The 26,897-nt window shown below is 39.9% G+C and overlaps 1 protein-coding gene across 1 annotated transcript; it reads right to left on the reverse strand.

The window, feature by feature from the left end:
- Positions 1-404: 404 nt before the first annotated feature.
- Positions 405-26,897, reverse strand: LOC105491843 (insulin like 6). The gene is made up of 2 exons (XM_011758562.2): positions 26,522-26,897; positions 405-808 (listed from the first exon to the last, which is right to left on the reverse strand). Exons 1-2 carry the CDS (start codon positions 26,808-26,810, stop codon positions 450-452), a joined length of 648 nt encoding a protein of 215 aa, XP_011756864.1. The 5' UTR covers positions 26,811-26,897; the 3' UTR covers positions 405-449.

A 26,897-nucleotide genomic window follows, 5' to 3' on the forward strand; every position in this document is an offset into this window, starting at 1 on the left:
ACGAGGGCTTCTACCAGGAATGGTAGTTGATTCGTTATTTTTAAGTTGGTGGGACAGATGGGTCAGCATTTTGGGGTAGGCCTAACTGTCATGGGCATCAGTTTGCATGTCATACAGATGGAAAGCAGAAGGTTCCATAATCCTTCTTAAAATACGGTTTAAGAGAGTTTCAATGATAATGACAAGTGAACAGGTAAGTCTTAGATGTCTGCATGGGTCAAACCACCTCCAGAAACATCTTCAAAAAGCATATGAAAACTAAGGAAAACAACAGGGTTACCAAATAAAATACTAAGATTCCTATTACCACTGTAAGGTATGGTCAAGTGCTTGCAAGTGCATTCAGACACTGTTCACAGCATATCACTTATAAGCACAATTACAAAAAAATAAAAAGAGTAAAATAAATGTATTAAGCTTTTATTAGGTTAGAAAAATTTCTATAATGGTTAGTGTATCTTAGTTACAAGTGATGATCTTTTTTCCTTTAACCTTTTAAAATCAATATATGGAAGACATGCAATGCTAAGTTCTTCTTTTGTACATCCTGTAAGACAACACTTTTCTGAATATCCTCTGCGTTTTCTTTGCGGATGATTCCCCCAAAACAAATTGCTTAAGGTTTTAATTTTGTTTCTACTTTTCTTCTGAAATTTTGCATTCTCATGAATATATAGATTGATATTATGTGATGAAGAAAATTCTCTTTCCTTATCAAGGGGTGAATATGCCTTTTTATCCTGATACTCAGGTAGTGACTGCATTTCCCAATTGTTTACTGCTTCTTTCCAAGAGGCAGAAGTAGACACTGTTGAGAGAGAAGAAAAGAAATGCTCCTTTATTAAAATCTTCCTTTAGATGAAAATTTAATATTGGATCAGTAAAATCAGCTAATTATTAAAAAACAATCACATTTTAAATAAAGAATGGAAAGTATGGTTATTCAAAAGCAATATTTATTTTTAACTAAAGCAGGTGTAGTGTTTTCCTATAAAAAGGCTGTACGCGTTTGTATATTTTGTATTAACAAATGAAGTTGAGATATCATTCACATGCCATAAAATTAGTCATTTTAAAGTATACAATTCAGTGGGTTTTAGTGTATTCACAGGGTTGTGAAACTATATATCTAATTCCAGAACATCTGTTTCCAAAAAGAAACCCTATGCCCATTAGCAGTCATTTCCATTTCACTCTCCCACTATTCCGTGGCAATCACCAATCTACTTTCTGTTTCTATGGATTTGCCTATTCCGTATATTTCATATAAATGAAAGCATACAATACATGACCTTTTGTGCTTGGTCTCTTTCACTTAGCATAGTATTTTCAAGGTTCACCTACATTGTAGCATGTATCTTTTTATGGCTGAATAATTTTCCATTGTGTGGATATTCCACATTTTGGTTATTCATTTATCAATGGACATTTGAGTGGTTTCCACTTTTGATCATTATGAATAGTGCTGATGGCCCAGCATGGTGGCTCATGCCTGTAATCCCAGCAATTTGGGAGGCCGAGGCAGCAGGATCACTTGAGGTCAGGAGTTCACTACCAGCTTCACCAACATGGTGAAACTGTCTCTACTACAAGCACACAAAAAATTAGCCAGGCGTGGCGGTGCACTCCTGTAATCCCAGGTACTTGGGAGGCTGAGGCATGAGGAACACTTGAACACGGGAGGCAGAAGTTGCAGTGAGCTGAGATAGCGCCACTGCACTCCAGTCTAGATGACAGAGCAAGACTGTCTCAAAAAATAAAAAAAAAAAAAGAATAGTGCTGCTATGAGCTTTCACATACAAGTTTTTGTGTGAACAAATGTTTTGAATTCTTTGGGGTGTAACCTAGGGATGGAAGGAGCACTGCATGATATAATTTTGTTTAACGTTTTGAGGAACTGCCAAACTTTTCCACAGCAGCTGCACAAGTTTTCAATCCCAGCATCAATATAGTAGAGTTCCAATTTTTCCACATCCCCATCAAAACTTGACATTTTCCATTTTTTGATTATAATTATCCCCACGGATGCACAGTGGTATCTCACTGTAGTTTTGATTTGCATTTACCTCATGGCTAATGATGTTAAGCATCTTTTCATATGCTTATTATATATCCTCTTTGAAGAAATGTCTGTTCAAATCCTTTGCCCATTTTCAAATTTTATCATTTGTCTTCTTATGCACATCTTATAACTGAGCAGTAGAAACCATTTTGTTCTTTATTTTAATAAAGAAATAGAGAAGTGGTAATATGCTCTAGGTACAATGAACTGATTGTCACTGTTATGCTGCTCTTAACTCACTTAGCAATACTGGATACTGGAAACCAAAATAACTCCAGAAGGTAATTATTTGAAGACTTACTGTGCTTCCATTATGGCCCTTGCTCATACACAGTACCTTCTAGGAGAATATATTTGCCAATAGCCTCTACTGTAGTGCCAGCTCTTAGGCAGCCATGTTCTGAACCATGTGACTATTCTCTAGCCACAGTTGAACAAACTAGAGGTTGGCACCTGACCCCAAAGAAACCAATCTGTCACAATGGCTAGCAAGCTATGTCATGTGAAAAACATGAATCGACCCAATTAGATTTCCTCAGTTTGAAACTAGAATAAGTAACAATAAAAAAATGAGTTAGTGAGAACCAAAGCTAAAAGGATTCTACGAGGTTTGTCATGACAAGCTAAAATCATAAAGGAACATAGAAAAGAAAAGATTCAGAGAGAGAGAGAGACGAAGGCAGAAGTTTTTTGCTTTTGTTTTTTAGAGCTAATATGATTCCCCAGGCTTTACCAAGTCTTTCTAGGTTCACTTCTATACCTTTTTTTTTTTTTTTTTTTTTTTGTAATAACTACTATCCCCTTTTATCTTGAGGTTATTTAGGTGAATCTATGTCCTTTGCAGTTAGAGGCCTATTAGAGCACTCTTTGATAACTTTTTATTTAATTAAAAAGTTGCTTGTTTAAAAGAATAAGAACTCTATCCAGACTAATCAGGAACAAAAAAGATGGAAATGAACAAAATACAGCAGAAAAAAAGAAATAAGTACATACAGTTTTAAAGCAAATATCTTAACAAATGTTTTTTAAATTTTTAAAACAAATATTGTTTTAATTTAAAACATAATAAAGTTTTAAAATAAATATTATGAATGCTTATACATTTAAAAATAAAGATTAAATGGATGAATTCCTAGAAAAATACAAGATGCCTTAATTGGTACACAATTACACAGAAAACCTAAATGTACCAACAACATTCAAATAAATGAAAAGGGTTAGTCAGTTATCACCTTCAAAAAATCACATATATGGATGGTTCCACCTATTTTTAAAAAATAGGAAATACTAATCATATACAAGTTGTTCCAGAAAAAGAGCAAAAGTTGCCCAGCTCATTTTATGAAGTTGGCATAATCTTTATTCCAAAACTAGATAAGAACAATATGAGATTTTAAAATATTTAAAAACTCATTTCACTTTCAAATGTTGATTTCAGACTCCTAAATATTAGTTAACTGAATCCATAAACATGTTTTACAAATATATTAAGAAAGGGTTCGGGGGAGCAGCCAAGATGGCTGAATAGAAACACCTTTGCTCTGCAGTTTCCACTGAAAAGGACGAAAATGGCAAGTGGATTCTGCATCTTCAGTTGAGTTACCAATGTTCTTTCATTGGGACTGACTAGGAGGTTGGTGTGACTCACAGAGAGCAAGGAAAAGCAGAGTGGAGCAAGGGCCCACTTGGGAGCCACATTGGGCAAAGGGAGCTCCCCTCCCCAGCCAAGGGAGGCAGAGAGGGATTGTGCTACCCTTCCCTGAAAACCATGCTTTTCCCACGAATTCTTGCAACCTGGGGATGAGGAGCTCCCCTCATGAACCAGGGCTTTGGGTTCCAAGCATTAAGCTGTGCAGACTGGTAATGGCTGCTCGGGTGGGCAGGCACTGAGATCACGAGTTCCTGGTGGGGGGAAGAGGCGGCTGCCATTACTGTGTCTCCACTCCAGTTCACTGTTTTCCCTTACCATGATGCCAGCGCAGTTTGGATGGGGTGCAGTTCCCCAGCACAACACAGTAGCTGGGACAGTTTGTGGCCAGACTGCTTCTTTAGGTGGGACTCCAATCCATTCCCCCTCACAGAGCAGGGCCTCCCTGTGGGAATTTTGGCATCCCCAGTGGAGGGTTTATGGATAGAACTCTGATATCCCTGAGAAGAGGGTCTAGGAGGGGGATGGATCAGCCATCTTAGTCTTTTCTGCCTACTGGCTCTGGAGAGGGAGATTTCTCCCAGCACAGCACACTCGCTCCACCAAGGGGCAGCCAACTGCTATATTTAAGTGGGTCCCTGATCCTATTCCTCCAAACTGGGTGAGACCTCCCAACAGGAGTGTTCCACTGGCATCAGATCAGCGCCCCTCTGGGACAAAGTTCTCAGAGGAAGGAGCAGTCTGCCATCTTTTCTGGTCTGCAGCCTCCACGGTGATACCTCCAGGGACAGAAGAAACCAAGGTGAATAAAGTCTGGAATGGACTCCCAGCAAACTGCAGCAACCCTATGGAAGAGTGGCCCTACTGCTAAAAGAAAAACAAACAGGGAGCAACAACAACAACATAAACAAGAAAGACCTCACAAAAACCCCATCCAAAAGTCATTGGCCTCAAAGATCAAAGGTAGATAAACCCATGAAGATGAGAAATAATCAATGCAAAAATGCTGGAAACTCAATCTTCTCCAAATGACTGTAACATGACTCCAGCAAGGGCACAGAACTGGGCTGAGTCAGAGATAGGTGAATTGACAGAAGTAGGCTTCAAAAGATGGATAATAACAAACATCCCTGAGCTAAAGGAATATGTTCTAACTTGCTGCAAAGAAGCTAAGAACCATGATAAAACATTACAGGAGCTGTTTAACAAGAATGACTAGTTTAGAGAGGAAGACAAATAACCTGAAGGAGCTGAAAAATACAACCTGTGAACTTCATGATGCAAATGCAAGTTTGAAGTCTGCAACTGAACAAACCAAGTGGAAGAAAAAATATCAGAGCTTGAAGACTATCTTGCTGAAATAAGGCAGGCAGGCAAGATTAGAGAAAAAAGAATGAAAAGGAATGAATAAAACCTCTGAGAACTATGGGATTATGTTAAAAGACAACCTACAACTGATAGGGGTACCTGAAAGAGATGGGGAGAACAGAAACAAGTTGGAAAACACACTACAAGATACCATGCAGGAGAATTTCCCCAAACTAGCAAGACAGGCCAACATTCAAATTCAGGAAATCCAGAGAACCCCAGTAAGATACTCCATGAGAGGATCAGCCCGATGACATATAATTATCAGTCCTCCAAGGTCTAAATGAAGGAAAAAACATTAAGGGCAGCCAGAGAGAAAGGTCGAGTCACCTATAAAGGGAAGCCCATCACACTAACAGCAGGCCTCTCAGTGGAAACCCTACAAGCCAGAAGAGACTAGGGGCCAATATTTATTTGATATTTTTTCTTTTTTTTTTTTTTTTTCTGAGATAGAGTTTCATTCTTGTCACCCAGGCTGTAGTACAATGGCATCATCTCAGCTCACTGCAACCTCAGCCTCCAGGGTTCAAGCAGTTCTCCTGCCTCACCCTCCCAAGTCCATGGGATTACAGGCATATGCCACCATGCCCAGCTAATTTTGTATTTTTAGTAGAGACAGGGTTTCACCAAGTTGGCCAGGCTGATCTCAAACTCCTGACCTCAGGTGATCCACTTGCCTTGGCCTCCCAAAGTGCTGGGATTACAGGCATGAGCCACTGCACCAAGCTGATATTCTTAAAGAATTTCTAACCTAGAATATTGTATCTGGTCAAACTAAGCTTCATAAGCAAAGAAGAAATAAAACATTTTTCAGACAAGCAAATTCTGAGGGAATTAATCACCACCAGACCTGCCTTGCAAGAGCTCCTGAAGGAAGCAGTAAATATGGAAAGGAAAAACTATTATCGGCCACTACAAAAACACACTGAAGTACACAGACCAGTGACACTATGAAGCAACTACATAAACAAGACTGCAAAACAACCAGCCAGCATCATGATGACAGGATCAAATTCACACATGACAATAATAACCTTAAATGTAAATGGGCTAACTTCCCCAATTAAAAGACACAGAGGGCAAGCTGGAAAAAGAGTCATGATCCATTGGTGTGCTGAATTCAAGAGACTCATCTCACATGCAAAGACACACATAGACTCAAAATAAAGTATGAAGGAAAATTTACCAAGCAAATGGAAAACAGAAAACAGCACAGGTTGCAATCTTAGTTTCTGACAAAACAGACTTTAAACCAACGAAGACAAAAAAGACAAAGAAGAACATTACATAATGGTAAACAGGTCAATTCAATAAGAAGAGCTAACTATCCTAAATATATATGCAAACATGCAGGAGCACCCAGATTCATAAAACAAGTTCTTAGAGACCTACGAAGAGACTTAGACTCCTGCATAATAATAGTGGAAGACTTTAACACTCCACTGTCAACACGAGACTGACCATTGAGACAGAAAATTAACAAAGATATTTAGACTTGAATTCAACTCTGGATCAAATGGACCTGATAGATATCTACAGAACTCTCCAACCCCAAACGAGAATATAAATTCTTCTTGGCACCACATGGCACATCACATAATTGGAAGTAAAACACTCCTCAGCAAATGCAAAAGAACTGAAATCATAACAACCAGACTCTAAGACCACAGCACAAACAAATTAGAACTCAAGATTAAGAAACTCACTCAAAACCACACAAGTACGTGGAAATTCAACAACCTGCTCCTGATTGACTCCTCGGTAAACAGTAAAATTAAGGCAGAAATCAAGAAGTTCTTTGAAACCAAAGAACAAAGAGACAACATATCAGAATCTCTGGGACATAGCTAAAGCAGTCTTAACAGGAAACTTTATAGCACTAACTGCCCACATCAAAAAGGTAGATCTCAAATCGACACCCTAACATCACAACTAAAGGAACTAGAGAACCAAGAGCAATCAAACCCCAAAACTAGAGAAGAAAAAACCAAGCTCAGAGCAGAACTGAAGGAGACAGAGACACAAAAAACCCTTCAAACAATCAATGAGTCCAGGAGATGGTTTTTTTTTTTTTTTTTGGAAAAATTAATCAAATAGACCACTAGCTAGGCTAATAAAGAAATGAAAGAAGAATCAAATAGACACAATAAAAATGATAAAGGGGGTATCACCATTGACTCCACAGAAATACAAATAACCATCAGATAATACTATAAACACCTCTATGCCAATAAACTGGAAAATCTAAAAGAAATGGATAAATTCCTGAACACGTGCACCCCTGCAAGACTAAACCAGGAAGAAGTTGAATTCCTGAATAGACTAATAAAAAGTTCTGAAATTGAGGCAGTAATAAATAGTCTACAAACCAAAGAAAAGCCCAGGACCAGATGGATTCACAGCTGAATTCTACCAAAAGTATAAAGAGGAGCTAATATTCTTTCTTTTGAAACTATTTCAAACAATCAAAAAGGAGGAACTCCTTCCTAACTCATTCTATGAGGCCAGCATCATCCTGATACCAAAACCTGACAGAGATATAACAACAAAAAGAACTTCAGGCCAATATTCTTGAATAATATCAATGTAAAAATCCTCAATAAAATACTGGCAAACCAAATACAGCAGCACATCAAAAAGCTTATCTACCATGATCAGGTTGGCTTCATCTCCAGGGTGCAAGGGTGGTTCATAATACACAAAATCAATAAATGTAATTAATCACATAAACATATCTAAAGACAAAAACCACGTGATTATCTTAATAGATGCAGAAAAGGTCTCCCAAAAAATTCAACATCCCTTCATGTTAAAAACTGGCAATAAATCAGGTGTTGATGGAGCATACCTCAAAATAATAGCCATTTATGACAAACCCACAGCGAAATATCATACTGAATGGGCAAAAGCTGGAAATATTCCCCTTGAAAACTGGCACAAGATAAGGAGGCCTTCTCTCATCACTCCTATTCAACATAGTATTTGAAGTCCTGGCCAAGGCAATCAGGCAAGAGAAAGAAAGAAAGGTATTCAAATAGGAAGAGAGGAAGCCAAATTGTCTTTGTTTGCAAATGACATGCAAACATAGACACCCCATCTAGAACACACCATCGTCTCAGCCCAAAAGCTTCTTAAGCTGATAAGCAAATTCAGCAAAGTCTCAAGATACAAAATCGATGTGCAAAGGTCACCAGCATTTCTACATACCAAGAACAAGAAAGCAGAGAGCTGAATTATGAACGAACTCCCATTCACAATTGCTACAAAGAGAATACACCTATGATTACAGTTAGCAAGGAAAGTGAAGGAGCTCTTCAACGAGAACTACAAACCACTGCTCAAGGAAATCAGAGAGGACACAAACAAAAAAAATTCCATGTTCACAGATAGGAAGAATCAATATCGTGAAAATGGCCATCCTGACCAAAGTAATTTATAGATTCAATGCTATTCCCATCAAACTACCATTGACATTCTTCACAGAATTAGAATAAACTATTTAAAAAGTCATATGGAACCAAAACAGCTCAAATAGCCAAGACAATCCTAAGCAGAAAGAACAAAGCTGAAGGGAGGCATCACACTACTGGACTTCTAACTACACTACAAGGGTACAGTAACCAAAACAGCATAAACCAATAGAATTTCTGTTCCAGAATTCAGAAATAAGGCTGCACATCTATGACCATCTGATCTTGGACAAACCTGACAAAAACAAGCAATGGGCAAAGGATCCCCTATTTAATAAATGGTGCTGGGAGAACTGGCTAGCCATATGCTGAACACTGAAACTGGACCACTTCCATACACTTTATAGAAAAATTAACTCAAGCTGAATTAAAGACTTAAATGTAAAACCAAAACTATAAAAACCCTAGAAGAAAATCTAGGCAATGCCATTCACAACATAGGCATGGGCAAAGATTTCATGACAAAATCACCAAAAGCAATTGCAACAAAAGCCCAAATTGACAAATGAGATCTAATTAAACTAAAGAACTTCTGCATAGCAAAAGAAACTATCATCAGAGTCAACAGATAACCTACAGAGTGGGAGAAAAATTTTGCAATCTATCCATTTAACAAAGGTCTAATATCCAGAATCTATAGGAACTTAAACAAATTTACAAGAAAAAACAAACAACTCCATTAAAGAGTGGGCAGGCCGGGTGCAGTGAGTGGCTCACGCCTGTAATCCCAGCACTTTGGGAGGCCGAGGTGGGCAGATACCTGAGGTCAGGAGTTCGAGACCAGTCTAGCCAATGTAGTGAAACCCCATCTCTTCTAAAAGTACAAAAATTAGCCAGGCATGGTAGCGTGTGCCTGTAGTCCCAGCTACTGGAAAGGCTGAGGCAGGAGAACTGCTTGAACCCAGGAGGCAGAGGTTGCAGTGAGCTTAGATCATGCCATTGCACTCCAGCCTGGGCGACAAAGCAAGACTCCATCTCAAAAGATAGAAAAAAAAGAGCAGACAAAGGACATGAAATGACATTTCTTAAAAGAAGGCATTCGTGCGGCCAACAGACATTTGAAAAAAAGCTCAACATCACTGATCATTAGAGAAATGCAAACCAAAATTACAATGAGATACTAACTCACAACAGTCAGAATAGCAATTATTACAAAGTCAAGAAACAACAGATGCTTTTGAGGTTGCAGAGAAGTAGGAACTAATTGCCACTGTTGGTGGGAATGTAAATTAGTTCAATCATTGTGGAAAACAGTGTGGTGACTCCTCAAAGATCTAGAACCAGAAATACCATTTGACCCAGCAATACCATTTGACCCAGAAATACCATTATTGGGTATATACCCAAAGGAATATAAATCATTATATTACAAAGATGCATATGTTCATTGCAACACTATTCACAATAGCAAAGACATGAATTCAACCCAAATGCCCATCAATAATAGACTGGATATAGAAAATGTGGTACATATACACCATGGAATACTATGTAGCCATAAAAAGGTATGAGATCATGTCCTTTGCAGAGAAATGGATGGAACCGGAAGTCATCATCCTCAGCAAACTAAGGCAGTAAGAGAAAACCAAATACCGCAAGTTCTCACTTATAAGTGGAAGGTGAACAATGAGCTCACATGAACATGGGGAGGGGAATAACACACAATGGGGCCTGTCAGAAGGTGGGGTTGGAGGGCTAGCATTTACGAAAAATAGCTAATGCATGCTAGGCTTAATGCCTAGGTGATGGGTTGATAGGCATAGCAAACCACCATGGCACACGTTTACCTATGTAATGAACCTGCATATCTCACTCATGTATCGCTGAACTTAAAAATAAAATTAAAATAAAAAAAAAAAGAATGAAAGGGTTCATCCCAGAAATGCAAGGATAGGTCAAGATCACAAAATCTATCAATGTAGTTTACCATGTTAATAGACTCCCATCCTCACTCACAGCTGGATTTGCTTTCTACTTCAGGAGAAAATTGAAGCAATCTGAAAAAGAACTTGCATCAACTCCCTTTGCCAAATTTTTAATTTCATCTCTTAACATGTACACCCATATACTCTCCCTTTCTACCTATTTCTACAGATGAACTATACACTCTAAAGCCAATTTCTGCACTTACATATTACATCTCATCTCCTCTTGCCCACTCTAGGACACTACTCCAGCAATCCTTCTCTGTATTCTTCATCAGTTTTTAACTTCTATTGAATCACTCTTATCAGAAAACCTGTTATTTCTCCCACTTACAAAAACACACACACACAAACCCATACATATTTCTCTTGGCCCCACTTACCCTGCCAGCTACCATCATATTTATTTTCTCTTTTCTGTGACAAAACTCCTTGATAAGAGTTTTCTACATTTACTAACTTGTTCCTCTTCTCTCATTGTCTTAAACCCACTCTAATCAGGCTTTTGTTTCATCACTCTACCGAAACTTCTCTTATGAAGGTCACAAACATATTGCTAAATTCAACAGCCATTCACATCTTAATTGATTTATCAAATACACCTCTTCCCGATATACTTTCATCATTTGGTTTCCACAGCACCACACTCTCTTTTCTTCCAACCTAAGTAGCTGTCCCTTTTCTGTCTCCTTTACAATTCTCACTCCCCAACTTTTTAATGTTGGTGTTTCTGAGGACTCAGTTCTTAGTACTATTTTCTATGTACACTTACTCTTATGGTGATCTCCTCTAGTCTTACGGCTCAAAAAATTACGTATCTACCTATGACTCCTGAACTTCTACCTGCAAACAAGATTACTCTTTCAAACTCCAGATTTATATACCTTACTTCCTATTCAACATCTCCACATTAATGTTTCAAACTCAACATTGTTAAAAAACGCCATGAAATTCAACATGTCCAAAACTGAACTACTGATACTGTCTTCCAAACCTGTTCCACTTTGAGGCCTTTCCTATCTCATTTATGACAATCCTATCCTTCTAGGTGTTCCATATACAAAATTTTAGAATCAACAATGTTTTGGAGTCATTCTTGATTTATCTTCCTCATATCTCACATCAAATATGGCCCATGTATAACCAGAATTTAAGTTTTCACTACCTCCACTTCTATCATCCTTATCTAAGACCCTCCCTAACAAGTCTGTTTCTACTCTTGCCTTTCTACAGTCTATTCTCAACACAGTAGCCAGAGTGATCCATTTAAGATGTCAATTATGTCACTTCTCTGCTAAAAAATCTTAATGACTCCTTGCATCACCCCAAAACAAAGTCTTTAAAATGATCTAAAACAGGGGTCCCCAACCCCTGGGGACTTAACTGGTCTATGGCCTGTTAGGAACCAGGCCACATGGCAGGGGGTGAACAGTGGGCAGGGGAGCGAGCAAAGCTTCATCTGTATTTACAGCTGCTCCCCATTGCTCGCATTATCACCTGAGCTCCACCTCCTGTCAGACAAGGGACAGCATCAGATTCTTATAGGAGCGTGAACCCTATTGTGAACTGCGCATGCCAGGAATCTAGGTTGCATGCTCCTTATGAGAATCTAACGCCTGATTATCTATCACTGTCTCCCATCACCCCCAGATGGGATCATCTAGTTTCAGGAAAACGAGTTCAGGGCTCCCACTGATTCTACATTATGGTAAGTTGTATAATTATTTCATTATACATTATCATGTAATAGTAATAGAAGTACACAATAAATGTAATGCACTTGGATCATCTGAAAATCATTCCCTTCCTGGTCCAAGGAAAATCTGTCTTCCATGAAACTGGTTCCCGGTACCAAAAAGGTTGGGGACTACTGGCCTAAAATACTCTATTTTATCATGTCTGCCTATTACCTCTTGTACCTTATCTTTTACTACTTTCCTCACTTTCTCTGCTCCAACCACACTTGGCCTCTTAGGTATTCCCTGTATACATCAAGCAGAAGGGTATCTGCTCCACTGTTTCCTCTGCGTGAATGTCCTTTCTTCAGATATCCGCTTGGCTAATTCCCTTACCACTTCTTTTCTCATATCTCACCTTTTCAATAATTGGTCTACCCTTACCACACTGTTTAATACTATACCCCACTTTTCAACTCCTTGCTCTGTTTATCTCCCTTATACTGTTTTTTCATTTTTCTGTAGCTCTTACTACATTCTAATATTTACTTATTATGTTTATTACTTCAGAGCGCTCCATAAAGCCTTTGATCTTTGTCTGTTTTGTCCACTGATATATTCCCAAGAATCTAAAATTGTGCCTGGGTGCTTAGTAGGTACCCAATGAGTATTTGCTTAATTAATGAAAGAAAAAATCGTAAGACTATGCAAAAGTATGCCAAAAGAAGACCTTAATAAAGTACAGCCCTATTTACAATGATTAAAAAAAAATCTCTTAGCAAGCTTCCTTACCTTAGTGAAGATTATATAGCATAAACCTACAAACATCATACCTAATGGAGATATTTTAATGTACGCCCTTTAAGCCTGGGAATAACACAAGAAATCGAAGCAAAAAAATGGTATAAGTTCAGAAAGAAAGTGATATAACTATCATTTTCAAATGATAAAAAAAAAAACTACAGAATCAACAAAACTATTAGAACTATGAAGATAGTTCAGCATGGTTGCTGGATAAAGATCAACCTATAAAAGTAAATTGCATTTCTCTAGCCAAGTCACTAACTAGCAAATATAATTCACAGGTATTTACAATAGCTGAAAAAAAAATTATTAAGCATGAACTTGCCCAATACCATAAAAGTTTCCATAAAGAAAACTTTAAAATCCTAATAATAGAATATAAGTAATTTCATGACTTTGATTAGGATGACTTTATGTAATAAAGATATCAATAGCGGGGAGGGGAACAAGATGACCAATTAGATGCAGCTGTGATCCGTGGCACTCAGGGAGCGGAATAAAAGAGTGAATTCAGCACCTTCAACCGAAAGATCCAGGTTCTCACACTGGGACTGACTAGGCAAATGACTTGACCCAAAAAGAATGAAGAAATACAGGGTGGAGCAATGAATGGCCCACCAGGGAACAGCAGGGAGCCAAACCCCACCCTCCGCCAAGGAAAGTGGTGAGTGATTGCGTCACCCCGCCCGGGAAACCACGTTTCTCCCAGAGATCTCTGAAACCCAGATCAGGAAATCCCATCTTTGATCCCTGATCTTTGCAGATCAGGAGATCCCATCATGAGCCCATGCCACTAGGGCCTTGGGTTCCATACACAGAGCTGTGTGGAGTCTCAGCAGAGCAGACGCTCAGGCACACACCGAGGCCCAGGAGTTTTACAGACTCTGGCCCCGGCATCCCGGCAAGGCGGGAGATACAACAGTGCGTATACCAAGGAAGGGGGCTGAATCCAGGGAGCCAAGCCATTGTTCTGCACGTCCCACTTCCACAGTACCTCACAAGTTAAGACCTGATTTGGAATTCCAGCCAGCCAAGGCAAAAGCTGGAGTCTGCCTGAAACGGGACAGAGTTCCTGGGAGGAGGGGCAGCCGCCATCTCTGGGAAAGGTCAACTCAGCCTTTTCAGCCTCCCGACTTTGGAGAATCCAAACAGTCCAGAGGAGGAAGGTACCTCACAGTTCAGCACAGCTGCTGTGTCAGATTGTGGCCAGAATGGTTTTTTTTTCTTTTTTGAGATGGAGTCTCACTCTGTCATCCAGGCTGGAGTACAGTGGTGTGATCTCAGCTCACTGTAACCTTTACCTCCCAGGTTCAAGCGGTTCTCCTGCCTCAGCCTCCCGAGTAGCTGGGATTACAGGCACGTGACACCATGCCTAGCTAATTTTTGTATTTTTAGTAGAGACAGAGTTTGCCATGTTGGCCAGGCTGGTCTCGAACTCCTGATGTCAAGTGATCTGCCCGCCTTGGCCTCCCAAAGTGCCATGATTACAGGCGTGAGCCACCACGCTCAGATTGCTGCTTTAAGTGAGACCCCAATCCATTCCTCCTCCCTGGGTGGGACCTCTTTGTGGGGGCTTCAGCCACTCCAGCCAGGGGCACAGGGACAGAGACGTGATCTCTCCCTAGGACTGAGCTCCTGGGGAGGAGGGGCTGCCACCATCTCTGCAGTTCCCTTTACTCAGCTGTTCCAGCCTGCCAGTTGGCATGAGAAAGGGTTCCCCAGAAGGCAGTACAGCTGCTTTGGCAGATTGTGACCAGACTGCTTCTTTAAGCAGGACACCGATCCATTACTCCTCACTGGGCAGGACCTCCATCTGGAGGCTTCAGCCACTCCGGCCAGGGTTATACAGACAGAGCTCTGATCTCACTCTGGGACAAAGCTCCTGTGGGGAGAGGCAGCCACCATGTCTGTGGTTTTCTGCATCACACTACCCAACTTCAAACTATACCACAATGCTACAATAACCACAACAGCTTGGTACTGGTACAAGAACAGACACATAGACCAATGGAACAGAATAGAGAACTCAAAACCACACACCGCACACCTACAACCATAGGCTCTTGGACAAACCTGACAAAAACAAGCAATGAAGGAAGAATTCCCTATTTATTAAATGGTGCTGGAAGAACTGGCTAGCTGTAGGCTCAAAATTGAAACTGGATCCCTTTCTTACACCCTACAAAAAAATTAACTCAAGATGGATTAAAGACTTATGTAAAATCCAAAACCATAAAAACCTTAGAAGAAAATCTAGGCAATACCATTCAAGACATAGGCACAGGCAAAGATTTCAAGACAAAAACACCAAAAGCAATTGCAACAAAAGCAAAAATTGACAAAGGGATTTAATTAAACTGAAGAGCTTCTGCACAGCAAAAAAAAAAAAACTATCATGAGAGTGAACAGACAACCTATAGAATGGGAGAAAATTTCTGCAGTCTATCCATCTGACAAAGCTCTAATATCCAGCATCTATAAGTAACTTAAACAAATTTACAAGAAAAAAAACCACCCCACTAAAAAGTGGGCAAACAACATGAACAGAGAGTTCTCAAAAGAAGACATATACGTGACCAACAAACATGAAAAATAGCTCAACATCACTGATCATTACAGAAATGCAAATCAAAATTACAATGAGATACCATCTCATGCCAGTCAGAATGGCTATTATTAAAGTTAAAAAACAACAGATGCTGGCAAGGTTGTGGAGAAAAAGGAACACTTTTACACTGTTGGTGGGGTTCAACCATTGTGGAAGACAGTGTGGTGATTTCTCAAAGACCTAGAGGCAGAAATACCATTTGACCCAGCAATCCATTATTGGGTGTAGGAATATAAATCATTCTATTATAAAGATACATGCAAGCATATGTTCACTGCAGCACTATTCACAACAGCAAACACATGGAATCAACCTAAATGCCCACCAATGATAGACTGAATATAGAAAACTCAATACATATATACCATGGAGTACTATGCAGCTATAAAAAAAGAATGAGATCATGTCCTTTGCAGGGACATGGATGGAGTTGGAAACCATCATCCTCAGCAAACTAATGCAGAAACGGAAACCAAACACCACATGTTCTCACTTGTAAGTGTGAGCTGAATGATGAGAACACATGGACACATGCGGGGGAACAACACAATGGGGCCTGCCTGACAGGGGGCCTGGGGGAATGGAGAGTATCAGGAGGAATAGCTAATAGAGGCTGGGCTTAATACCTAGGTGATAGGATGATCTGTGCAGCAAACCACCATGGTACACATTTACCTATGTAACAAACCTGCACATCCTGCACATGTACCCCTGAACTTAAAAGGTGAAGGAAAAAAAGAAGTCAATCCTCTTCAAATTAGTGTATACATTATGTTGCCAGAAGTCAGGGACCCTGAACAGAGGGACTGGCTGGAGCCGCAGCAGAGGAACATAAATTGTGAAGATTTCATTTTAATGTGGACATTTATCAGTTTCCAAATAATACTTTTATAATTTCTTATGCCTGTCTTTAATCTCTTAATCCTGTTATCTTCGTAAGCTGAGGATTACGTCACCTCAGGACCACTGTGATAATTGTGTTAACTGTACAAACTGATTGTAAGACATATGTGTTTGAACAATATGAAATCAGTGCACCTTGAAAAAGAACAGAAAAATAGCGATTTTTAGGGAACAAGGGAAGGCAACCATAAGGTCTGACTGCCCGCGGGGTTGGGCAAAAAGAGCCATATTTTTCTTCTTGCAGAGAGCCTAGAAACATTCATCAGTCCAGTCCACAGAAATGCTTGTTTGGATCCCTGACAATTGGTGAGCTGTCTGTGTATTGTCCGGGGTAACAATGGGTCATGAAGAGTCTAAACATTATGCTTATCTCTGCTATATTAACCTCCTGTTAAAACAGGCAGGAGTTCAAGAGCCCATGGAAAATATGGTCACCCTATTCAGGGCGGTGGAGGAACACTGTCCTTGGTTTCCTGAAAAGGGAACATTAGATGTGGAACTATGGGATCGTGTTGGTACAAAATTCCGGGAACTGGTCCCAACAGGGAATTATGTTCCTGTCACTGTTTGGAGTGATTGGGCCTTGGTACATGCCATCCTAATGACATACCAATCCCATGATCCCCTGCAGTTACAATTTTCTGAATCTGGTGACCCTCTACCTCTTTCTCGGGTTTCCTCTCCCGTTCGGCCTTCGTTATGTGCTCAGCCTCTCCCTTCACCTACTCCTCCCCGACCTGACGATATTGAGGATTCAATATCTAACTCTGGTGACTTTGGCTTAACGTCACCCCCTGATGACCTTATTTCTTTTCAGAAAGAAATAAGGGCTCCCATGGCCCTGACTTGGACAGCCCGGGACCATAACTATGCTAACTTCCCTCTTCAAACCTTTGCAGCCTTTGCCTCCAGAGCCATCTAATGGCTCCGGGACCAAACTACAATTTACCTGTAATTCTGCAGGCCCTCCCCCATCCTCCACAGCCCCTCACCCTCCTGTCATTTCAGTCCCTCAACCGGTCACTTTGCCATCCACTCAACCTGCTCCTCTACCCTTCTTCACACATGGATGCCCCTGCCATTCTGGTTGCACAGGATTGGGACAATAATCATCAGTATGCATCTGCCTCTTCTCCCCCAATGCCCCTTTCTCACACTCTCATACCGGTCTGACCTCCTCAACCTCAGTTTCCCTTATCTACATATACTTTTCCTGTCACTTCTATGCCGACTCTGTCTCATGTGCCTGTTCTTGAAACTACCATGCAACACTTATTACACCAGAACAAAGAAACAAGTGGATTAGAGGCATGGGCTTATCCCGTCGCACTGGAACCTCCGAATGCTCAAGGAGCACAAGTGTGTTGATATGTGCCAGTCTTACCTTTTTAAAAGAATTCAAGGATGCTTGTACTCAGTATGGTCCTACTTCTCCATATGCTAAAATGGTATTACAGACTCTTTGTACTGAGGTCATTTTGCTTCCTTTAGACTAGGACCTTTTGGCAAAAGCTGTTCTAACTTCATCTCAGCATTTACAATTCTGTACCTGGTGGTCAGAGGAGGCCCATCTGCAGGCTCAGCTAAATCGGGCTGATGGCATTCCAATGACTCAGGCTCAGCTCACAGGCTTGGCTATTACTCTGACACTACTGCCCAATTAGGCTTTGATGCTCTCACCACAGAACAAGTAACAAAGGTGTGTATGAGAGCTTGGGATAAATTACACACCTCCGGCCAAGCTCCTGTTTTCACCACTGTTAAATAGGGTCACAATGAATTATACCCTGATTTTTTGGCTAAATTACAAGATGCTGTTGAAAAATCTGTCTCTGATGAGCACGCTCAAGGTTTTCTCCTTCATATTTTAGCTTTTGAGATTGCGAACTGTGAGTGTAAAATGGCCATGTGTTGCTTCCAATGACAAAATTTACCTCAATTACATTTAGCATTGTTTAAACTTTCTAAATGTTCCTGGATACAATACTCTGACTGCAGCTGAACACCATTATACAGGCAAAAATATTCTCCCTAAATGAAGGCAAGCCAGTGTTATGGAAAAACTCCCAAACCAATACCTGGGAACCTGGAACAATTAAAATGTGGGGAAGAGGGTATGCTTATGTTTCACCAGGAGATCATCAATCCCCTGTCTGGGTGCCCACTAAAAGACTTAAACTTCGTGTGAATACTGACAATGAAAACCACAGGGAAGAGACGTCTGCATCAGAGACCACCCTCATACCTGGTGAGATCTGTGCCAACTCCTCATAAGCTGGCACACCAAATCAAAATGGGTCTGGTTCAATCCTCCCTAATGGCAACAGAGACCCCTCTAACTAATCCCACTTCTCCTAATTCCCTTTTTCTCCTTACGAACCTAAAAAATCTCACCATTTCTACTAGCCTGAAAATAATATCCCCCTGTTCTTCTGTTCCTCCTTCAGCACTAGATCTCGCTTACAATAGGTTTTACTTAATAATTCTCTTCCTTATACTTTGTCTCACCGGTTTTCCCTCAAACTGATTTACCTGCTACACAAAATTATTCTTATTGGGCTTATGTGCCTTTTCCTCCACTTATCCAACCTCTCACCTGGATGGATGCTCCTGCAGAAAGGTATACTAACAATAGTGTGTGGATGCCTGGAGCTACAGATGACCATTGCCCTGCTCAACGAGGAGAAGAAGGCACTGCATTTAATGTTACTGTGGGTTATAAATACCCTCATCTGTGCCTCAGACATGCACCTGGTTGTATCCATCTAGAAACTCAAGTCTGGGCTGCTTATCTTCCAGAGAGATTAGCCACAGGGGAATGGGGACATTTGGTCCCCGGCCTCTCCCTTTCTCCTTTAAGACAAATGAAAAGGGGAGTAATAGGAGATCCCCATATTTTCAATATAAACCTGTAGGAAAACCATGTTCTAAAAATTTTGAAAGCCTATCTAAAACTTTAATTTGTGAAGACTGTTAGTTCACATGCAGTAGTATTTAAAAAATGATTCATATGGTTTAGTAATAGACTGGGCACTAAAGGGCTATTTAAAAACAGTTGCTCCTCTGGCTGAAAGGAATGCCTAGAGGCTACTTATTTTATTTCTTATTGGGAGGACAAGGATCATCATCCTACTTTGCATAGAAGGTTCAGCTCGTTCTTTCCCTTAAAACGGGAAGATAATGGCATTACCCACACACCCCCCACCCCCGCCAAGGCCTCATATGATATTCCCCATTCTGAGTCCAGAACATCCAGAACTGTGGAAATTGGCTATTGCCATGTCCGGACTGCGAGTATGGGAATTGGAAGCTTTTCTGTCTGTTGTCCCAACTATCGCCCCTCACATACGTGATTCTGAACCCCATGATAAATCCCCTTTGAACTCTTACCCTCTTTTTGATGCCGATCCTCCTTTATGGGACTCCAATTGGCCTTATAATTCTTTTCGACCCAGGTATGCCCCTCTACCTCTTTGGCATCCCCGGGCACCTCGGATTGCTTCTTTACGGTGGAGAACATTGGGTGTTGCCACCGCCGCTCCTCTCCCTCAGTATCAATGTAGATTCAAACATTCTGCTTTGTTTACCTCCAGCCTGACCACTCCTGTACAGAGTTGTGTTAAGCCTCCTTACATGCTGTTAGTGGGAAATATCAAAATTTGGACGAAAAATCAAACTGTCCAATACATTAATTGTCATTCATACACTTGTGTTAACTCCCATTTTGACTTCAGGAAAACTGTAATGTTGGTTCAAGCGTAAGAAGGAATCTGGATACTGGTAACTTTACCCAGACCTTAGGAATATTCCCCCTCAGCAATTTAATTAAAGACGTGTTACAACAAATTCTCAAAAGATCAAGAGATTTGTTTTCACTTTAATTGCTGTGATCATGGGCCTAGTGACTGCGCTGGCCACCACTGCCGGAGTGGCATTACACCAATCTATTCAAATGGCTCACTTTGTTAAGGAATGGCAAGGCAATTCCACCCAAATGTGGAATTCTCAGCAGGGCATCGATCAAATATTAGCTAATCAAATTAATGATTTAAGACAGTCTGTTATTTGGCTTGGAGACTGGCTAATGAGTCTCGAACACTGCAAGCAAATGCAGTGCAATTGGAATACTTTTGATTTCTGTATCACACCATATTCCTACAATGAGACTGACCATTCATGGGAAATGGTCAAAGGACACCTTCTAGGTAGGGAAGATAATTTATCTTTGGACTAACTAAATTAAAGAAACAAATTTTTGAAGCCTCTCAGCTCATTTATCCATTGTGCCTGGACCTGAGGCGTTAGATAGGGTGGCAGAAAGTCTTTCTGGACTAAACCCCACAACTTGGATTAAGTCTACTGGGGGCTCCATCATAGTAAATTTTGGAATCATGTTTCTGTTTAATCAGCTTGTTTTTAGTGTGCTGGACCAGTCAAAGAATCCTGCGTCAAAACCGAGAGAACGAACAAGCCTTCATCACCATGACACATTTATATAAAAAGGGAGAGATGTCGTGGGAAGTCAGGGACCCCGGCTGGAGCCACGGCAGAGGAACATAAATAGTGAAGATTTCATTTTAATACGGACATTTATCAGTTCCCAAATAATACTTTTATAATTTCTTATGCCTGTCTTTAATCTCTTAATCCTGTTATCTTCATAAGCTGAGGATGTACGTCACCTCGGGACCACTGTGATAACTGTGCTAACTGTACAAATTGATTGTAAAACATGTGTGTTTGAAAATATGAAATCAGTCGCCTTGAAAAAGAACAGAATAAAACAATTTTTAGGGAATAAGGGAAGGCAACCATAAAGTCTGACTGCCTGCGGGGTCAGGCAAAAAGAGCCATATTTTTCTTCTTGCAGAGAGCCTATAAACGGACATGCGAGTAGGGAAGATATCGTTCAATTCTTTTCCTAGCAAGGAATATTAATATTAATACCCTGGGAAAGGAATGCATTCCTGGGGGTAGGTCTATAAACGGTTGCTCTGGGAATGTCTGTCTTACGTAGCTGAGATAAGGACTGAGACACACCCTGGTCTCCTGCAGTACCCTCAGGCTTACCAGGGTGGGGAAAAACTCCACCCTGGTAAATCTATGATCAGACCGGTTCTCTGCTCTCGAATCCTGCTTTCTGTTATCTAAGATGTTTATCAAGACAATACGTGCACCACTGAACATAGACCCTTATCAGTAGTTCTGCTTTTGCCCTTTGCCTTGTGATCTTTGTTGGACCCTTATCAGTAGTTCTGCTTTTGCCATTTGTCCTGTTCCCTCAGAAGCATGTGATCTTTGTTAGACCCTTATTAGTAGTTCTGCTTTTTGCCCTTTGAAGCATGTGATCTACTCCCTGTTCTTATACCCCCTCCCCTTTTGAAACCCTTAATAAAACACTTGCTGGTTTGAGGCTCAGACGGGCATCACAGTCCTACCAATATGTGATGTCACACCTGGCGGCCCAGCTGTAAAATTCCTCTTTTTGTACTCTCTCTCTTTATTTCTCAGCTGGCCAACACTTATGGAAAACAGAACCTACATTGAAATATTGGGGGCAGTTTCCCCCGATAATATTCCATGCATCCCAAATAAAATACCATGTGGATTTTTTAAAAAGAAATTCAATAAGCATACTTTTAAATATATATGAAAGAATAAAGGTTGAAGATTTAGCTTAGTCAATCCTAAGGGAAAAAATAAACATTGAAGACTTGTCCTGCCAGATAAATCACATCCTATAGAGTCACAGTATCAAAAATAGTAATGATACAAGGTCAAATAAATAACCAATTAAAATAGGAAGCTCAAACTTATCAATAACGGTAATCCCACAAACTAGTGAGAAAAATAGTTGATTAGTAGAAAGTGTTCAGAAAACTAGCTCCCTATGTAGAGAAAAATAAAAATAAGACTTATTGAGAAACTGAGGTAATATTCCTACCTACACCAGAACTAAAAACTGGCCTAATAATTAAGGACTTAATGTGAAAAGTAAAACTGAAAAGTTAACAGAAGGACAGAAAAGGACCTCTAATACATAAGGCAAAACACTTACTGCCTAATTATATAAAAGTTAAGGCTTTCAGTCAAGCAATACCAATAGACAGATGTCAAAATGGGAGAACACATTTGTGACATCTAAAACCAACAACTAGTTATTATTGTATCTAGATTTGATTAACTCCTACAAATCAACTGGAAAATGATAACAATTCCAACAAGAATTGGGCAAAATATATAAACAGGAAATTTTAAGAGAAAATCCAAAAGGCTAACATATATATGAAAAGATGTTCAGACCCAGAGCAAGTTAAAATAGATATATAATGTCATTTTATGTCTATTACACTGGTAAAAGTTAATAACTGTATAATGCTCATTGTTGACATAGATACGAGGACATAGGATTAGTGGTACAACTATACGTTGGTGTAGTCATTCTGAAGAGCAATCTGACACTCCTCAAGCAAATTAAACATACACATACTTCATGACACCGTAATTCCACTCTAGATGTGTATCCTAGAAACACTTCTAGGTTCATAAGGGGACACATACAATGATGTTCATGGCAGTGTTATTTATAGTGGTAGGGAGTTCAAGGCTATATAGATTGTGTTCATAATTGAATAAATCAGTAAAATGTGAGGAATGCACATGAGTACTACGCAGTAGTTAGAAGCAATGGACTAAATGTTCACATGGCAACAATAAGATGTAGATCTTAAATGCCATTTAGATATATCTTAAAAACATATGCACAGGAAAGAAGCATAATTTGCAAAAACTTATACAGACAAAAAATATATAATGAACACATTACAACTGTCAATGACAGGAGGAGAATGGAAGTGCAGAAAGGGGCTAAGAGAGGACAATCATCTTCTGTAAATTATAATTTACTTATGTTTATTGTCTATCTTTACTATTCTGTAGGCTTCATGAGGGTAGGAGCCTTCACTGTTTAACATCCCAAGCACCAAGAAAAATGCCTAACACATAATAGGCACTCAAATTTTGTTAAACTAATATATAAAGGGAAAGGCCGTTTACAGATTAGTTGTGATATCTGAAACATAAAGAAACAAAAAAAACAAGAATATGTGACATGAAGACCAAGAATATGAGAATATGATTAATCTAACTGGAATAGAGGTTACAGATTATGAAAAGCTGATTTTGAAACATTAATGATTTCACCTGGCACTAATATCTGGGAAGCACAATACTCAGTCGTAATTTAGAAATATGTTGTCAACTTCATGGTGCCACATTATGGGTAGGTCTTGGAGATACTGCCTCCACCTTCAGGGTTCATTAACAAGAAGCACACAATTACAGATTCAAGTTATGTATGAGTAGCTTTGAAAAAAAGCATTTTTTAATAGCAGCGTAGCAAATTATATTTTTCTGTGTCAGACTCAAATAGATCATCAGAATATTTTTTTTTTTTTTTTTTTTGAGACGGAGTCTCACTCTGTCGCCCAGGCTGGAGTGCAGTGGCCGGATCTCAGCTCACTGCAAGCTCCGCCTCCCGGGTTCACGCCATTCTCCTGCCTCAGCCTCCCGAGTAGCTGGGACTACAGGCGCCCACAACCGCGCCCGGCTAGTTTTTTGTATTTTTAGTAGAGACGGGGTTTCACCGTGGTCTCGATCTCCTGACCTTGTGATCAGCCCGCCTCGGCCTCCCAAAGTGCTGGGATTACAGGCGTGAGCCACCGCGCCCGGCCAGATCATCAGAATATTAAAATTTCAGACAACTGACTTGATTTAACACAACAACTTGTCCTGCTGGTAAAAGCGAAATAAAAAGTAACCAACTTTCCAGCCACATTCATATATAAAAATGACGGCATAATTATGTATTCTATATTAGAAACACATACATCTCTGCAACTTCTAAATTATTTCCTAGAAATTAACAGGACAGAATAAATGTCATCTTCCCTTATGGATTAACAATTTTTAAAATAATACAATTCATATTGATAACCTAACTCATTTTTCCTTCCTCTACATATTTCAATACAACTGTGGTTTTACTGCTACACCGTATTTCCACTTCAGCAAATTGTCTTTTACATAGTTTCCATAGTAGCAGGTTTTGTGTGTATAACAATTTTCAAATATTGTCAGACACATTTTTATTTTCTACAAGTCTTGTTTCATTGCAGCTCCCTGCTTATTGTTAACGACATTTATTCTTCCAGGGGAGTGTGAATAATACCTAAAACAAAGGGATCATTAACAAGCTGAGTTTTAAAGTTGAACATTTTTATTAAGAAAATTGTCATTAGAGCACTTTGTTGAGAAAAGGCATTCCAACCTCTATTTAAATAACAGCCTCAAGCTTGGAGGTCTAAAAATAAAATTTTGACTACAGTATTATAGCACAGGTAGTGAGAGCACAGTATTTGATGTAAGAGAAATGCCCACCCAACATAAAGCAGAAAGGGAAGGCTCTTCTTGCACTCCTGGGAGAAAAGAATAAGAAAGAGGAGTTAAAAAAAAAAAAGAGAGAGAGAGAGTAAGCTGGACCTTGTTACTCAAAAGTGTGGGCCACCAACAAGCAGCACCTGGGAGCTAGTTAAAAATGAAAAATCTCAGGCCCCACCCCAGGCCTACCAACTCAGAGGCTGTAAATTAACAGGATTCCCAAATGATTCATACGCACATTAAAGCGTGAGAGTCACTGAACTAAAGTAAAAGTAGAAGACTGGGGAGAGACACTTCCTTCATTCTAACAGAAGGACAAGGTGAGGTTTGTATGTGGGTTAGTTTGACGGTCAGTTTGAAAATGATCAAGAATCAGTCTCATGGTTTCTGTCTTTAAAAGTTTTCATTCTCTCAGCAACAGTGATTTTATAAATTGTATTCATTTATTTCAAAAAAGTTAATGAGTGCCTACAATGTGCACTGTTTGACTTTTTTCAGTACTCTACATTAGGGTCTCTTTTTGGCATGATAGTTTACTCGTTTCCTTAATTTCAGAAATATTCACTTTTGCAACCTTTGTCTGAATCAAATAAACTGAATTACTGTAAAAGGCAGTAATTTTCTTCCTATGGATAGACTATAAACAAAGTGCAATTTCTTTTAAAATGGCAAATCATATTGGGACTAAAATATGTTAAGTCACAAATGTAAAAACATAGTAAGATGATACCAATGAATCTGAAACAAGAATATTCTTCCTGCAGACTGCTTGAAAGCATTAAGTATAAATTCAACACATATTAAACACATGCTACGTGCTAGGCCATCTGCCAGGCATTTCAGACAAAAATATGCATGAAATAGTCCCTATAATATAGTATGGTATATAAGGCTGACTTCATGGGACTGAAACCTGTGTAGTCACACAGGCCTTGCATTTGGTTTAAATGTTCCGTTGTTGTAGTAGAAATTCTCAATAAATTTACCTTTGAAACTGTAAGTGAATGAAATACAAGTACGTAAACTTTTAAATGAAGCCTGATAGAATGAACCAGGCCTATCTCCTGGTGCGTGACCAGGGGATATGAACAAGTAAACAAAACAGTTTTATATTTTATCACCTTTATTTTAATGGCCCTTTCCTGCTTTTTTGAACAAGGTATCTGCATTTTTATCTTCTACAAGGTTGGCTCATTCTGTAGCCAGTGACGACAGTCAAATAGAACTATGTGCTAGATACTTTGGTAGAAAGGACAATGGAGCTATTGGATATGAAAAGGTCAATGATGACTTCACAGGGAAAATGATACTTAAGTTGGGCTTTGAAGGACAAAAAGGAGTTTGCCAGATGACAGGCACTCCTGAAAGGAACAACATTCTTACATAAATTGTAGACTTACAAGTGTACACTTATTTCCTCTAAGTTTAAAAAAACAAAAAAAAAGCGCTTCGCTGAAGTCTTGTATATTTTCAATACACTGTTTTTTACATTTTTTAAAAAAAGCTGTATACTAGGCACAAATTCCACTTCCTGGGGAAGCTTACCTTCTGGCAAAGCAAATACAGGAATAAGAAATGTACAGAGGTGAACAAACATGCCTTCGGTTTAGATTTTTACCTGGGTTTGTGCCTCTTCCCCGGGCCGGGAAAGCGGTTTGCGGGCTTTCGAACCGGTAGGGGCTGAAGGCTTCGACCTTTTCCGAGGCCTGTGCAATCAACCGTGGGAAAGGGGTTTCCTCCTCGAAATGGAACTGGCTCCAGTTGGCATGGCCGCAGAGTTTTTCTATTTCTTTCACCAAGTACCTGCCGCACAGCTTCCTGGCACTGCTGATGTCGCTCAGTTCACGGGAAAACCGAACCAGCAAGAGTCCAAGCCACAGCATGCACAAGCAGAAGCGCCTCAGCATTCCTGTGACCGCAGGCGAGTCCTCCGCGTTGTGCAATGGCGGTCAGCCTGACCCTGCTCCCTCTCTGCGCCTGCGCCAGGCCGAACC

This window comes from Macaca nemestrina, chromosome 14, assembly GCF_043159975.1.
Source record: "Macaca nemestrina isolate mMacNem1 chromosome 14, mMacNem.hap1, whole genome shotgun sequence".
Classification (NCBI taxonomy): Eukaryota; Metazoa; Chordata; class Mammalia; order Primates; family Cercopithecidae; genus Macaca; species Macaca nemestrina.

What these genes read in the sequence shown, in the direction of transcription:
- LOC105491843 (XM_011758562.2), bottom strand. Translation starts at nt 26,810, where the DNA reads ATGCTGAGGCGCTTCTGCTTGTGCATGCTGTGGCTTGGACTCTTGCTG. An exon ending in GGGAAGAGGCACAAACCCAG is followed by an intron (nt 809 to 26,521) that starts GTAAAAATCTAA and finishes CTCTCTCAACAG; the next exon opens with TGTCTACTTCTGCCTCTTGG.